Source organism: Harpia harpyja, chromosome 18, assembly GCF_026419915.1.
Source record: "Harpia harpyja isolate bHarHar1 chromosome 18, bHarHar1 primary haplotype, whole genome shotgun sequence".
Classification (NCBI taxonomy): Eukaryota; Metazoa; Chordata; class Aves; order Accipitriformes; family Accipitridae; genus Harpia; species Harpia harpyja.
In genome coordinates this window covers 25,977,637-25,993,342 of record NC_068957.1, presented here as the reverse complement: position 1 = coordinate 25,993,342, position 15,706 = coordinate 25,977,637, and the positions used below count along the sequence as shown (strand labels likewise).

At 50.6% G+C, this 15,706-nt stretch overlaps 1 protein-coding gene across 2 annotated transcripts in view; it reads right to left on the bottom strand.

The window, feature by feature from the left end:
* Positions 1–2,009: 2,009 nt before the first annotated feature.
* OPHN1 (oligophrenin 1) overlaps positions 2,010–15,706 on the bottom strand; it is a 69,201-nt gene continuing 55,504 nt past the window's right edge. The window contains exons 18-24 of one of the 2 annotated variants that reach the window (XM_052813347.1): positions 15,443–15,602; positions 11,213–11,360; positions 9,597–9,896; positions 6,941–7,106; positions 5,360–5,410; positions 4,497–4,547; positions 2,010–4,110 (exon numbers count right to left, since the gene is read on the bottom strand). In XM_052813347.1, the coding sequence (XP_052669307.1) occupies positions 4,505–4,547; positions 5,360–5,410; positions 6,941–7,106; positions 9,597–9,896; positions 11,213–11,360; positions 15,443–15,602 (868 nt within the window). In that variant the 3' untranslated portion in view covers positions 2,010–4,110; positions 4,497–4,504. Of the gene's footprint in view, positions 4,111–4,496; positions 4,548–5,359; positions 5,411–6,940; positions 7,107–9,596; positions 9,900–11,212; positions 11,361–15,442; positions 15,603–15,706 lie in introns of both variants that reach the window. The other variant, XM_052813346.1, reaches the window with a different exon arrangement.

The following is a 15,706-nucleotide window of genomic DNA, read 5'->3' as shown; positions in this document are numbered from 1 at the left end:
CGTTGGGCTGGAGGAGCTGAGGAAGGGTCTCAGCCAGGCTCCCCAGCCTGTCGCGCGCTGTAGTATTTGATCGGGACTGCTGGCTCTTGCCAGTTTACGTTACTAGGATTAGTCTTTCCAGCTGAAGAGATGGTGAAAAACAAAAAGGGAGCAAAGGAAGCATTGCACGTTATGTGCCATGAGCCCCCCATGCTTGAACTGTGCGATTCGGCCAGCGCTGGCCCACTGCTAACGACAGAGCCCAGCTATGAAGAAATCAGCATTTCACTCACACTCCCTGCCAGGACAGTGATTTTCTTCTTTGGTAAGAGAAGAAAGGCCAAGACTGTCAAAATGCACAGAGCTGCAATAAATCCTGCTGTGGCAAAGCTGCTTCGGGGACTCCTTTTCCATTCCTGCTCCCTTATGGCAGATGGTGCAGGGGCTTAAAGAGCACTGGGTATTCCTGGGGCTGGAAGAAAGACGCGGTGCTTTGGGGGTGCTGGGGGGGGGGGGCAGGCACCCCATGCCCAGCTGCCCCTCGGGGGAGCCGTGGAGCGCTGGATGCTGCTGCCGGGGACCGCTCCTGCCGCTGTAAGCGGGGTCTCAGGCCCCGCGCGGCGATGCCGAATGGGGACCAGGAAGGCAGGACCGTGCTCGGCCAGGACGGTGCCCAGCCGGGCGCTTGCTCGGGGGCCTGGAGCTGGGGCAAGGCACAGACCTGCTCCGAGCCTGCAAACCCGGAGCGCATGCTGCAAAGCTCAGTGCCCTTGAACTAAGGCTAGGATGGTACAAAGTAATTGCAGCAAGGATGCTGAGAAGAATACGGCAATTAGAGGCCTGAAAAAGGGTGTAGATGAGAAAGCTCCCCATCGTTCAGCTGAAGACCCTCAGAGACACTAGAGCTGAATTCATTCATCTCAAACCGCCGGAGGGGTTCCTCAGCTGCAGCCTTTTCCAGCCACATGTTATTAGGTTAAAAAAAAAAATTTGAAAAAGTATCACTCAACAAAGGAGTGAGTGGTGTATTTAGGAAATGTGGAAATTGGCTGCATCTCCTCTTGGGGCAGGGAAGCAAAGTGTGCAGGCTGCCGAGCAGCAGGGACAGCTCGCCCACCCCACGCTTACCCCAGGAGCACCCTCCCTCTCCTGGTACCTCACACGCTGCTGCCAGCTCCTGTGTGGTCACCTCGGTCGGGCACTTCTCCATAAATTCAGGCTCAAAAGCAGGTTGCAAGACTCCCATTTAAGAGACAAAGTTGTTTTCTCCTGTGAGAGATCTTTTTGTTAAATAAAAGCAAGACGCCTGAAAAGCAAATGGTAGTGCACATCAACATCAGAGTTGAGAGGGATGGGAAAACAGATGTGAGGAGGGGAAAAAGATGTCGGATAGATGGAAAGAAGCCAGTGCTGTGTCTGCAGTAATCATAAATAAGTAGAAAGGTGTTTATGCTGACAGAGGCAGCTGAACAAGAACCAGGCAGCTGAAGTTAAAAATGAGAAAACATTTTAAAACCACATACTACCAAACATGCCTCTCTGTAACAGGCAGAACAAGGGGGTCCAAGCTCAACCCACCCCTGTGCAAACCCACTGCCCCGAGCCACGCTCGTGTGCCCTGGCCACGCGCAGGGAGGGTCGGCTGCATCGCCGGGGTGCCTGCAGGACCCGAGCAGTGGGATCTGCAGAGCAGAGGATGGCTGCAGTGTGGGCAACACTGGGGCATTGCTTAAAGGAGGAAAAAAGCATACTTGGGACTCTTTTTTTTTTTTACTTCATGGAAACTTTATAAACACTTGAAGTAATCTACGCTTTTACATGACAAAATGGCTCTGATGGCTGATGTCTGCGGGCCCTGCCAGGCTGCACAGGGCAAATCCCGCGTTCCCAGCTGTGTCGCTCCTGTGGCACTGGCAGCAGGGATTGTGCCCCACAGGCCTCCACCGGCACAGCTGAACAACCCTACCACCGCTCCACCGCTGGTCCCCAGCGTTCGGCTGCACACACGGAGGAGGAAAAACCAGCACACACACGTGAGAAATTACTTTAAAAGGACACAATGAAATATGTTTCTAGTAAGCTGCTTCCCTCCGTTGTTTGCAATGTCAGACTTCAAACCAAACTCCCTCGGATTTCTTTCTTCCCACAGACCCTAGCTCTGTCCTCTGGGACAGCCACCCCAAGAGGGTGACAAAGCCACCAAAGGGCAGGCTCGGGCACCAGTGCCTGTCCGCAGCAGGAGACTGGGGCTCCGCGGCCAGGCTGCTGGAGAGGCTTCCCAGCCACCACAGCCGTTCTGGGCTGGTCAGGGCACCTTGCTGGCTCACAGCTCTGTCTGACCTGCTCTCTCAGATACCTGATCAGAAAAACACAATGCGCTCTGTTTTGGTGCTGCTCGCACCTCCTGGCCACTCACGAGAGGGTGCAGCAGAAAGGGCTCACTGTAGCTTTGAAAAGCCCTGAGATGCCAGCGTGTGTAATACAGTCTAGGCATTGATACCGCTTTTTTTTTTTTTAAAGCCACTTTTATGTGCCACTGTTCAAAGCAGGAGTACAGGAGCCAGCAGCTGGGGCACCGACAAAGCCCGAGGGAGCAGAAGCACCATTGACATGACACGTGTGTGTCCAGTGAACGCCAGAATTACATTCAGCAATAAAGCAGACAGGCGCTAGATGCACACACAAGGCAAGCGTCAGCAGACAGCACGGGAAGGACCACGGCAGCATCCCACCGGCAAACCTGCGCCAGGCAGGAGGCAAAGCGCGCTCGAGAGGATGGAGCACCCGGGAAGCAGCTAATGGGGATGTTCGGCCACTGGTTTGGGAATGCTCCCAGCACCCAAGGAAAATCATTCAAAACATAGAAGCCGCCTTTGAGCTGGCGAGAGGAAGCAGGGAAGCCACTCATTGCCTATTTACAGGCAAACACTACAGCTCAGGAACTGAGCCCTGGTGTCAGCTGGAACCACAATAAGCCTCTACTGTTAACAGGGGTACTAGGGGTGGTCCTGGTTAGGAGAAACCTTCCAGACCAAAGGGCATCATCTACACGGCCGCTGCTGAGGAAAAGAGACTGGACATCTCTTGGGTTGGAAATCAATGTAACAAGCAAACAAGAAACTGTGCGCCTCTCAGAAAAATGGGTTGACCCATACTCATCGAGTTTCAGTTCCTCACCACCTCTGTGCTGGCCCACCAGAATAACCCTGGGACAGAGACTTCTTGGTGGGCCTGAGGGAAGCGGATCTGGTGGGACAGTGGCTCACACAGGAGGAGGAGGAGGAGGAACGCCTGCTGCTTCCTTCTCCCAGCGGTGCTCTCGGAGGCTGCTGACCTGACCGGTGCTGCCCAGAAAGCCGACCCGCAGGCAGGGGCTGCAGCCCCGCTCAGGCAAAGCCCCCTGACACAGCCGCATCTGCCGGCATGGTTTCCCAGGACAGGGGCATGCTGACACCAGGGAGGAGATGAAGAGATGTCCTGCAGAGCTAAGCATGACGGTCCCCCCAATTCCTGTCCTGCCTGCCTTAGCACAAGCAGCGTTTCCAGTAACATACACTGCTCTTCTACACACTGAAAAACACACTATAGCTTACTGAGCAAGGAAAACATAACATAAAGGAAGGAGCTTCTCATGGCAAGGGGGAGCAACCCAAACTCCAGTCATTCTACCCTTGCATCCAAGCACGGGGAGTCAGCCCCTTGCATTCTGACTCCAATGTCTGTCCAAGGTCACCCTTGCCAAGGCGCATTTACCAAAAAGTGAGCAGATAAATGGCCGCTCCCATCCCCCGCGGTCCCTTCCACAGCTCGTCGGTGCTCACCCAGCCCTGCAAATGCTGCTGGTCACCTGCAAGGGCACACACGAGCATCCTTCACAGCCTGCGCAGAGAGGAGTGGCGGAAGGACTGGGAACAGTTCAACACAAATGTGTGGGTAGGGTCTTCTCCCCATCATTATCTCCCTCTCTTCTAATTTCTTGAGCCACTTACGACAGCGTGCTCTGAAATTATCGTCCGGTAAGATAGTTGCTCTCCAGGGGCACCAGAACTGGAAAAGTCTTAGCTGTGACACGTCTGTTTCACAAGCACAGAAAATCTCCTGGGTCTAGTTGGGCTGAGGTGCTTACAAAGTCTGGAAGAAGAAAACAAGCACGTTCTATGCAGCAGTATAAATCCATCAGTGATGACAAAACCACAACCAGAGCAAGCCCAGACCTTGGCACGGCCGTTTGCACAGCGCTCACGTTTACCCTGAGCGCTGCAGCGAGGAGGCTCAGGAAGGGCAGAGCAGGCTGATTTACTCTGCCCTGCCATACTACCACCCCAGCGAAGAGCACGCCCCACCTCTAGTCATTATCTTTCCTCCTGCAAGGGTCTCCTACAGGAAGGACATTTCTCCTCATCTTTCTTTTGAGATTCCCATTGCCTCCACTGGACTCCCACCACCCCATGAATGCTGAGTTTATGTTACACGTGTGCTTTTGGTTTATTATTTCATTTATTGTCATAAACACGTACCTTTAGCCTCAGCTCTCATCACCTGGGATCCTGCCTTGTGGTGATGAAGAACTGTATATAAGGAAGTAGAAGAAAACAGGAAAAAAAATTAATGCAATAAGCAAGCTCAAACTCAGATCCACAAACCTAAACAGAGGGCTGGGTAACAGTCAGGTCAGGGATATATTTTTCAATATAACAGGAGAACTCACTGTCAACACTAACAGACAACATTTATCACTTACATGCAAACCTGCTCACACTTTTGGCAGAGGCTGGTGATCTTTAAAAGCAGGAAGAAGCTGAAGCTTCTATGAGCAGATATTATTACAAATGAAATCTGCTGCCACAAAGCACAATGCTTGCAATTCAAAGCCCTGCCATCCCAGCCTAACCTGAAGGCTTCAGTGCCCAAGCTATCACTCCATCACACTGTATCTCTCTGTGGTGGAGCTATGCCTGCACATACATTGTGTGTAGGACCATCCACTCTCTGGTCTCACATCTCTGATCAGCTGCTGTGATCTAATCAGCCCTCCTCGTCTCTCCCACGATCCTACCTCTGCTCTTCGCAAGGGCTGAGAACTAAGTACAACGTGCACTATGCTGACTTAGATACATGCGTGATAAAAGGAATCCATAGATAAGTTTATTAGCATATTTACATTTAACTTATCAAGTCTGTATCTGGAGTCACATTTTACACTTTGTGCTCTCTGTTTAGTTCCAGCATTTTAGCTGAGACCCATCTTCTGCCCATGAGCATGAAAGGCAAGAAGGTCAGGCCTGGGGCTTCCTGAGTTGACTCACTCTGCCTCAGAGGGAGCACCCTATGCAGCAGGGCTGCTTTTATTAACACGCCAACTTCCCAGTGCCAGGCTTACTTGCTTGTTCTTCGGGAAGCTGTCTCAAAGAACTTTGTCCTAGACGCCACCCTGCAAAGAGAACAAGACAGGTTACTCCAGTTATCCAATAAGGCAATTTGCTAATGAGATCTCATCTGTGCCAGGGAAAAGAGCAGTAGCATTAGCAGACACTGAAGACAATCACCTTCTAATGATGTCTTTTCTGCCGAGGCAGCAGCCGCGCTCCTCATGCTGCCAGCTCCATTCCCCTCTGCCTTTACACCGCCCTGGCCAGGCAGCCCTTAATCGCTTTTCGCCACACTGCTTATTTCCACACTCTTGCTTATAATCCTACACACTGGTTTATAAACCTGCATTCATCACTTTTTAGGGCCTCTCCTTCAGTTTTTATGTGCTTCGTATTTAGCTTCCAACTGTCCTCATAGAACAGAAAAGTTCTAACAAGTGATTCAGGAGAGCAAAGGCAAGGCCTGTTCCTGCCCTGCAGGTGTGGAGCTGAACCTCACAGCACCTTTGCTAGACTAAGGAATGAACATGCAGGACTTGGATCAGCTGCACAGCGCGGTTTTACTGGGGGCTCTCCGCAGAGAGCAAGGGCCAGCGCAGCGCGAACTCGGGAGCTCTCCCACGGCAGGCGCTTCCCCCAGGACCGCTGCCGGAGATCGTCACTCGCGGGCTGCGTGGCTTCCACGGCACAGAAGCACTTCAGTTCACGACAAATGCTTTTGCACCTCGTGTCACCGCGGGCAGAGTGAGGCCCAGGGGGGTGGCCCCCGCACACCCCAGGGCTGCGGCGCGGTGGCAGAGCGCGAGGTGAGGGGTGTTAGTGCAGACTTGGGGTGCTGCCCCGCTCCCATGGCAGGGGAACGGAATGCGCATCTTTGCTGGGTGTGCAGCAGCAGTGAGCTCTGCGGCAGCACCCAGGCTACAGCCTTCCCACCAACCAGTCCTGGCTGCTAGGCTGAGATCCCTGTATTTAGTCACCCTTTTTTCTTTTCTTTAATTCCCATTGAAGCCAGCAGGGTTTCTGTCTCATTAAAATCTGAAAGAAACCTGATGCTGAAACTGAACTCCATCCAATTTCCTTAAGAGAGATCCAAGCTGGATCTTGTCCTTCCCTGGGAAGTGTCTCATTTGAGAGGCTTGCTCAGAGCCAGGCAGGGAGGGGCTCTCCAGCTTCACTGACAGGAGAAATAGCAGAGAAGGTGATGGGACAAGGCTTAGCCCCAGGGCTGTGCTTGAGAAGGTTCAGAGCTTTGTTTTTCCTGTGTGTGTTTGCCTTTGCTATGGCCACGCTGCTCTCCCAGGCCGTGCCCTCTGCGCAGCTTTTCAACGTGATGTTCAAACCCACGCTTGCACTGGTGTCGAAGGGGATGTCCACGGGCTCCAGCCATTGTATGCCACCAGCGCTGGAAACCAACGTGGTATTTCTCTTCCTCCTCCTCCAAAATTCCCAGTAGGTGACACCAGCTCCTACTCCCACCACCCGGGCTGACCTTGTCCCCCTACATGCTCCCCAAGCCCCCGGCTGCTGACAGCTGCCTCGGGCTGAGCTGCCCACCCCAGGTACGGCATGCTCACCGACGGCTGCTGACTTACACAGATGAAGGCATCTCTTCTGCTGTTCCTGCTATCAGATCTGGCCTCTGCTCCAGCCTCGGAGGGACAGGAGTGCGGCACGGTGGGTCCGGAGGTCTCACAGGGGGACGCGTTATCACAGGTTTATCCCCATGGGATCGTGCCTTAGGGACACCGTCGCACTCGCCTGCAAGGTTGAAGATTACAAACACTGAGTACAAAGCTTGGGTAGAGGGCTAGATATTTATGAAGAGGTATTAAACAAGTTAGTGGGCTTAGTTCTGTCTGTCTGCTGCAAATTCCTCTCTCTGACAGTGGCCAATAGCCAGAATTTAGGGAAAGAGTCCCAGGAAAAGGCATTTCCCGTTCTGCCTGCCCCAGCACAGCCTTCCTGGCACTAGAAATTGGGGCTGATGCTGAACTTGGTATAGTTGCTGATTGCAAAGATGATATTGCCTGGAAACAAGTTTTCTTAAACAAAGAGCAGCAGTGCTGCTCTTCAAAAGCTAGAAGAATAGCACAAATTGGTGATCCCTGAAGTCCAGGGCTGCTGCTTCTCCGAGTTTTTGTCTTGGACAGTGGCACAACCTGTCCTCTCCCCTGGCTTTCTGCTCTGCTCACAGGAGTTTCTGCCTTGGCTGCTTTTCTTTCCCAAGGTCCAGTCAGCCTCGTCATTCACTTAACCCTTGAACACTTTCAAGGGTTAAGCGAGTAAGGAATAAGTGTCAGACTTTACCTGACGCCCCTGGTGACCCCACACCTTCCCTCCAGCGCGCATTTCTGCAGGACAGCAATCCTTGTGATGTTCTACTCTGGCCATTTATATGGCACAAAACCATCTCAAGGGCTGGGTTCCTGCCCTTCCGATTTAGATATTTCCCCTGCTAGAGAGTCCTGTTTCTGATTAGAAATAAGTCAACTATGTTTATCTATTTGGCAAGACAATTAATTGCTGCAACTACTTAACCAAGGCTTTGTCAACCCCTTAGTTACTGAACCTTATTATACCCTGGTGTGCTAGCTCAAACACCAGTCCTTAACCAACCCTCTTCCATACTTGGCATTTGTAAATTCTGATCCTAATTTTCTCCTTGGTAAGCTGTAAAAGTTGAATTTCTCAGTAAAAGGCCTGTTTCCTAATCCTTCAGCCTACACTTCTTGGTTTCTCCGGTTTTTCAAAATTACCCCCAAACTGTGCACATTAAAAGCTCAATACAGCATTCTAGCACTGATTTGCAAGTATCAACACAGCTACTTCAGTGTTCTTCCACCTATACGTTCGAGGATCAACACAGCCAGTTTTATTACGCTGTGGCTCCAGGACATGCTGTCAGCACACTATGTGTGATAATGCAAAACCACAAAACTTGGAAGCACTAAATACAGTTGATGTATAAGCCGACTTTAAAGCTATCTTACTCTTCCAAAAGCAGATTTCCACCTACCATTATTGTGACAAATTTAAATTAAGCCAGTAGTGTCAGTCAGATGAATTTAATGTTTGTGCTACCCAGCTGGGCCTTTCTTCTTTCCCTCTGTTGCACATGGGGGTCATTTGTCAAGAACACAGCCCAGTTTTTATTTTCTAATTACAGGACTGTGAAGCTGTCAGGCTATGACAGCATCTGAAAAGCACTGGAAAATGCACAGGAAAAGCTGGCAAATTGCAGAAGGCAATACATCTTTTATTATGACCATTGTCCCGAGTATTTTATAAAACTCAGCACCAAATACCCACAATTACAGCAAAGTGTACTGTCCTGCAAATGGCTCCCTGGCGTTGCAGGGGAGAATGTCTACAGACACGCAGATACACAAACACCTACCTGCCTTCCTCCACTGAAATGGACAATGCCAGCTCAGATCTGGCCCCAAACTAATTATTTCTACCTGTAACAAATTTCTGTATAAAGCTTATTAGACTACAAATAACAATCATTATTTATATTTAACACCAACGGATGAACTGTTGAAATAAACGTTCCCAGTAAAGACTCAGTAAGCCAGAAGCTGTGTCACAGGGAGCCTGACAGATAAACCCATCAGAAATCAAAATCTGGAAGTGACTTTTGCCATTTTCCTCGTCTCTGCTGAGGAGAGTGCTGACAATCCAGAGTGCTTACAGCTGGTTAGACTGGGTACAAATTGCTTCGAGTTTAATGGCCTTTATATCGCTACTCAAGCCTGAATTTTACGAGTCCACTGAGCTAGGTTCAGCTCAGCACAAGCAGAGGCTCAGCTACTGCATGGAAAGCCTGCTTCATCTGACACCGGTGGCACCTGCCTGGCTCAGCAAAGAGGGGCAGCGCCGGCACCAGCACCGGCACCAGGCTCTGCAGGCTGCTCCGAAACCCGGCAGAGCAGCCGCACCCCCAGTAAGCAACAGACCGAAAGTACCCGCTGTCTGAAATAAACCAGGACAACTCAGGAGGCCAAGGCCTGATCAAACCCTCGTGCCCGGACCTCAAGCTCTTCTGGTCTCCCAACCCCTCTTGCTGAGCTACACCAAGAGGACTCAGGCGAGAAGCCCACCACCCGCTCCGGCTGTCCCGGCGCACGATGCACAGCCGGGAGGGCTGGCTCGGGCGCCTCGAGCTTTCCCTGGGAGATCAGCATTCCTTCTGCCTTGCTTCAGCCAGGACGCCGGCACGAGCCACGGCTCCGGGCGCACGCTCACCCTCTCTGCCGTAGATCCCTGGCCGGGGAGCCGGTCTCCTGGCCTGGAGCGTGGAGGTCCTCAGGGCAGGGCTGGCCACCACCCCGTTGGCAGCCTTGCCGGCCGGCTTCGCTCCTCCGTCCTGCAGCCTGGCCACCATCTTCCCCACCTCTGCCTCAGCACGCGGGTCGGGCCGGCCCTCGGCGGGGGGACGCCCCGGCTCGTCCCCCCCCGGCCGGGGCGCGGGCAGGCGGCTGCGGTGCAGCGGCTTGGGGGCTTCCGCGCCGCCGCCGCTGCCGTTGGGGGTCTGGCCGTGCCGGTCTGCTGCGGAGCCAAAGGGACAGACAGCCATCAGGTTAGGAAGCAGCGCGGAGGCGCGGTGGTCTCTGCCCCGCGGCAGTGCAGAGCTCTCCCCCAGCACTGCGCGGCTCCTGCGGTACCAAGGGACAAGCATGCTTGCGGCAGGGGATTGACAGACCCTCACCCTGAGCAAAACACAAATAGTGAGTGGCTCATGCAAATGCTGAGGAATAAGGAAAACTGAAGCAACGCTGAATATCACAGAATATACTCACGGGTTTCTTTTAAATTTCCAGTACTCTTGCTCATGAGAAGTTGTGTACCGTGCCTTTACATCCCTCCAAAAATCACTCGTCTCATCCCTCTTGCCGTGCTAGAGACCCAGGCACATGATGCAGAAGCACGGCTATGAAACTGATTGCACCCTGCAGCCTTGGTGCAGCCAAACGCTAATGCTTCTGCTCCCAGTTTGGAGAAACATTTAAATGCAAGGCCATCTCCAACTACATGAGCAGTCTTGTGATTTTAGAGAGCAATTTGAATCAATCATGTTTTGCCAGTGCCAAAAAGCACACTTGTAGTATTAAGCCTAAAACATCATCAAAGCTCTGAAAACTGTACCAGAGAAAAAGACTTTTCATCTCTTTGGTGACGATGTGATCTAGGACACAGCTTGCAATGACAATTACAGCAAATCGGGTGCAAAGAGAAACATGACTTTAAATTGATGTGCCCTTCAACATGACAGTAAAGGCCTTACCATTTCCTTACAATCAAATGAATTTAACAGCAGAGCTATACTTGGTCTAGAAAATACTATCATTGGGTCCTGAAAAAGTGCTTCAGCGCTCTTGCTCTGGATGTAAAATTGCCAGCAGCTGAGCCAGCCCTGCAGACCCTCTTGGGACTGATGCGCTCTGGTGGGACAAGACTCCAGCAGCACACAGCCACCCCCAGCCCGGGCACACTTGCTCCCATCCCACCAACTCTCCTCCTCAGTTGCGTCTCCAGCACTTCACATTTTTGCCTCTGAAGCTGCAAAACCTTTCCACTGGGCTTCTCATATGCAAGAACAAGTCTTACTTTAAGTAACGGAGAACGCTGCAAGTAACAGAAAAAAGAAATCCCCATGGAGTTTGAGTTGTGAGGTGATGCAACCTATGTGTGAGTATTTTTTTCCTTTCCTTTCTCACTGAACAACAGACCTCGCTGTCTGCTGTGTTCATGGCCTGGGAAGTGCAGTCCCGCTATTGTTATCTCCATTGCTCCTGGAAAGGTGTTACAAGAAACAGGAGGGGTGAGAGGCAGGTAAGGCATCCGTGAACAGCTGGACTGACCTCCACTTTCTTCCACAGAAGCACCGAAGAAGACGGGTCTTTCCCTCAGAGGACGTTTGGAAATGGTGATGGGTTTGTGTCGCCGGGCAGCCACCCTGGGAGGAGGCACTGGGGGGGCAGTGGTGTCTTCTGGAGGGCCGGAGTAGATCTGTAAAGACAGACACATTTAGATGACCCTTCCATCCCACCAGGTTGAATGACATCCCCAGAGGCTTGCCTCGTTAACCCAGTGTCATTAAAAGGCACCTCGCAGCAGAGTATGGAGTTCGGAGGTTGAGCCATGCCAGAAGCACAGACCCAGCTCCTGCATGGCAAGCGGCTGCCCGCTGCCTTCGCCAAGGGCTGCCCTGCTCCCCCCTGCTCTCCAGCAGGCACGGAACCCGTCTGTGGCCCGAGTCACCTCTGACTGACCCAGGAGGGCTGGAAAAGCCAGGGCTGCTCCAAACCACTCCGACCAGCCACGGCCCATGAGAGCCTCGCAGCCGTTTGCTCCAGCCCTGCGACCCCAGCTCCTCCAGCCTCTCCGGAGAGGGACAGACGGTGCGCACCAGCCCCTCTCAAGGGTCGGTAGCACTTGGGAAAGCCCGGGCTGCCGGGGCTAGAGAGGGGCTGGAGCAGGGCTGATGCTTTAGTTATGGGTCTACAGACGCATCCTGCCGCGGGCTTTCCTACAGACAGGCTGCCTGCTTTGCACCTTGCACACCCACTGCAGCAACTGCAGTGCTAAACTAATTAACGCAGCAAAATCACAAATACAGACAAAATGTGTAGAAACAAATTATCCTGGAGCAGATTAAGGAAGTTTTGAAGCTGACAGTTTCTGAGAAGCATCAAGTTTTCCACACCAGCGAGGTGATACAATCTACAGAAAGCACCCAAACAAACCACTACGTTGTTTTAGATTTAATGCTAAAAAACCCTTCAGCTCTTGGCTTACAAGGAAGTATGTGGCTCTGTGAAATTATCTTGGATGAAATACTGGCATAAAAACAAAGCTGCTAAGGAGTTTTATCTCCTTTTCTCACTGGTCATATGGCACCTAATTGGTTGGGTTTAATGTAGAGGTTCTTACTTATGTCAGTGCTTTTTTTAAAAGCTGAAAAAGAATTAAGCTTCCGGGCAGTCTCTTGAAGATCTGAAACACCACACTAAGGACCAAACCCACTGCTTTTGTGTTTTTCCCATGGATATTAATTGAATTTATATCAGGCTTTAAAGAGTGAGTTACAGCAGACGGCGTAGCACAAGTTGCCGAGACTCGAGGCTGCGCTGCCCATCCTGGTCCCTTCCTGGCTGTCAGCAGGAGACGGCTCAAGTCCAGAGGACAAGAGCTGGTGCCAGACCCACCGATGAGGAGGGTCTCCGCTCCCTCGGCGTACGCTTTGTTATGGAAGAACAATTTTATTGTGTCACCCAGAAAAATTTTAAAATGAAGAAATTTAACATTCTGATTTGATTAAGTACGCCGTTTTCGTAATTCAAACCAAAGGCATATTCCTTCTTCTCCCAGCCAAAGAGCAGTTCTGGGAAATCAAGACGGGGGATGAGAGAGAAAAACATGCCCCCACTTTAACCTTCTTGATCCCAAAGACTAGGTAGCATGTACCATGGTGAGGGTGGGCACCGGCAGCTGGGCTCCCCACACCTCCCTTACCTGGGCAGCGCAGGGGCAAGGTCGGACCTGAACCGCACCCAACCTAGTCTGCCCAGGCTTTCACTCAGCAGGCTCAGTAGAAATACCGAGCGCTGGTACTCCGGCTTTGTTCCTGACTTAGTCTGCCCTACTCTGCAAAAAGAGGGGAGGAACAACACATTCAGGGCAAAGACCCAGACCAGCTCCAAACCCCAATCTGGTCACTGCAGCTGCTTTTCTCTCCCAATTCGGTGACACGGCATGGCTGCTGATGCTTAATGCCAACAGGGGCTCTGCCCTTTGCAGGGGCAGTACATTTTCCCCACTCCAGAATACAAGGTCCAGTGCGTCCCCCTACCTGGATTCAGAGGAATTTGCTATGACATTAGCAGCCCGTGATATAAAAGCAGCAGCTCATGTATTATTAAAATAGCAAAGGATTAATTGCAGCAGGGCAATTGTTTGGAAACATCAATCTCAATCCTATATATTGACAAGAATCCAATATTATTTTTTAAAGAAAAAGAGGTGTTAAGTTCCCCACGGATGCTTATACAGGTACCACTGAATGCTGTTCATGAGATGCTTTTCAACATCTGAAAACTATGCTAAAACCCATGGCAAACTACTCTTTTTAAGATGTGGGTGCAGCCTCTACTTTGCTTCTGCCTTCTAAATGAAAATCCAAGTTAAACAACCTGAAGGTACAAAGATATTGACAGACACTCATATTTAGAAGGTTTGTACAGTGAAGAAGGTGTTTCCAGAGTGATCAACTTAATTAATTTAACCATGGCATTGAAATATAAGCTGTGGAAACAGTAATTATCCACAAAGACTTCACGAATAGTTACTTTGTCCTTAGAGTCTTCATGCTGCACCATATAAATCATATCCCTCTCCTCTTCTAGACTCATTTAAAGTGTTTGCTCACGTCTGAGCTGAAGACACTTTCAACTCTGATGCTGAACTTACAAGCTCAATCTAATAAACGTTACTAACTTAACCTTATCGCTGAAGAAATTAAAAGCAAGCAAAGGGATGTCTGGCTTAATTAAAGTTTTAATTCCAGCTCTTAGAGGTGGCAGTGTAAATCATGTATTGACTCAGTCTGTACTGCAGGCTGTACAAGAGTGGAGGACAGAGGCTCAGTTCTGGAGCAAGTTGTGCGAGGATCCTAACACACAAACGATTCACTGTTTTGCTGCGGGAACTTATTAAAAGCATTTGCAGAGACCTACAAAGAAACTGGCATGTGATTTTCATGAGCTTCTTGTGTGGGTACTCAAAAATCTCTGTGAACTCTTTCATCCCGTTTCTCTGGTTTCAATCCTCAGCACCACAACCGACTCCCACACCACCCATCTGGTCCCCGTTTGGTTGCTCCAACTCTACATCCACTTTTGCAAGAACCCTGCTCTTTCAGCTTCGTCCTCCTCTTCCTTTCCCAAAAAGGGAGCTTCACTTCCACATGTGTGCTGCCCTGTCTGCTGGGAGCACTACCCCACCCTCCCTACAGCAAGCAGCATCCTTTAAAGGATGCCTTCAAACTTTCCCCTCCTCTAAGACATAAGAGATTGTTTGGACACTTTGTAATGTAAAGTATTATGAAAAGCTGAAGGACCAAACTCAATCCTTCAGACCCAGCTCTGTTATCAGGAAAGCAATCTGGTTCCTGGTGTGCTGATCTGAATGCAAATGCTGCTTGAGTTTTTAAATATCAACATATGGCTCTATCATCCTCCAGCCACCCTGAGAACCCTAAGCCATTATATCAGGTATCACGAGGAGAAAGCGCTAATACAGAAGACAGTGGAATATTCTGCTTTCCACCAGGAGACAAAACACCACGCAACAAAAAGCTGTTGTCTACATGTGAATCTTCAGCACCCACCACAGCAGACTAATCCAGGCTGTGCATTTAGGCAACGCTCTTGGACAAAAATATTCAGCAAAGATCCCATGAAAGCCAAACACTGCTCGAGCCCTCGCCAGGGTGCACTGCCCTGTGCAGAGCACTGCCCCAACACGACGGGCACCGGCCGCCTGCTGAAGTCTTCTCTGACAGCTCCACCCCAGGCAGCAGCTCCCCTCCCCAGACTTGCCCACACTTGGATCTGAACAGATCGTATACACAGCTGAATTATTTTCATCAACCCTTCAATACTTGTCTGCTTTGGGGTTTTTTCCCCTGTATTAATAGTTGTATAGTGTCTCATCTTGGACCATGCCCCTTGAAACCTGTTATGCTCTGGTCTAGCTCCTGTCTTCAGCTAAGGAAAGTGTAAGGTCCAGGCACAGAATAGGGTTTTTTTCCAATAAAAATTCCTCTTATTTAAACAGAAAAGCAAAAATCCCTGGACTCAGGCTTTCCTTCAGAACTAGCTAAAGGCAACAGTGAGGAACATATCTGCTACACTTTTTGTTTCCTTCTGAAGCATTTTGGAACAGTATATTATACAAAAAAACCCCAGTCCCTAAGGAGACTCCAGAAAAAGGAGCCAGAGCTCTACATCGTTGCCACAGCAACAGTTTGCACAAACATGATGGAGCAGCCAGGAGCTGCATGGAGGCACTCCCAGGGCTGCCACCTGTACCTTCCCAAAGTGCTCGATGAGGATCTCAACTACTATGTTTTGGAACTTGATGTTCATCATCGCTGCCACGGTGTCCTCCTGTGCTCGCATGAGGGTAGGTCCAAATATCACTCCCATGTTAGACGGTGACATCAGATTCTCTCGACTGTGCTCACATATGCTGTGGAGAGGAGGGAAAAAAGGAATAGGTTTTGGTTTGGTTCGTTTTTTTTCAAACAGATCTTATTCCAAGCAATGGAAAAGGATACAGTTAGAATCAGTCAT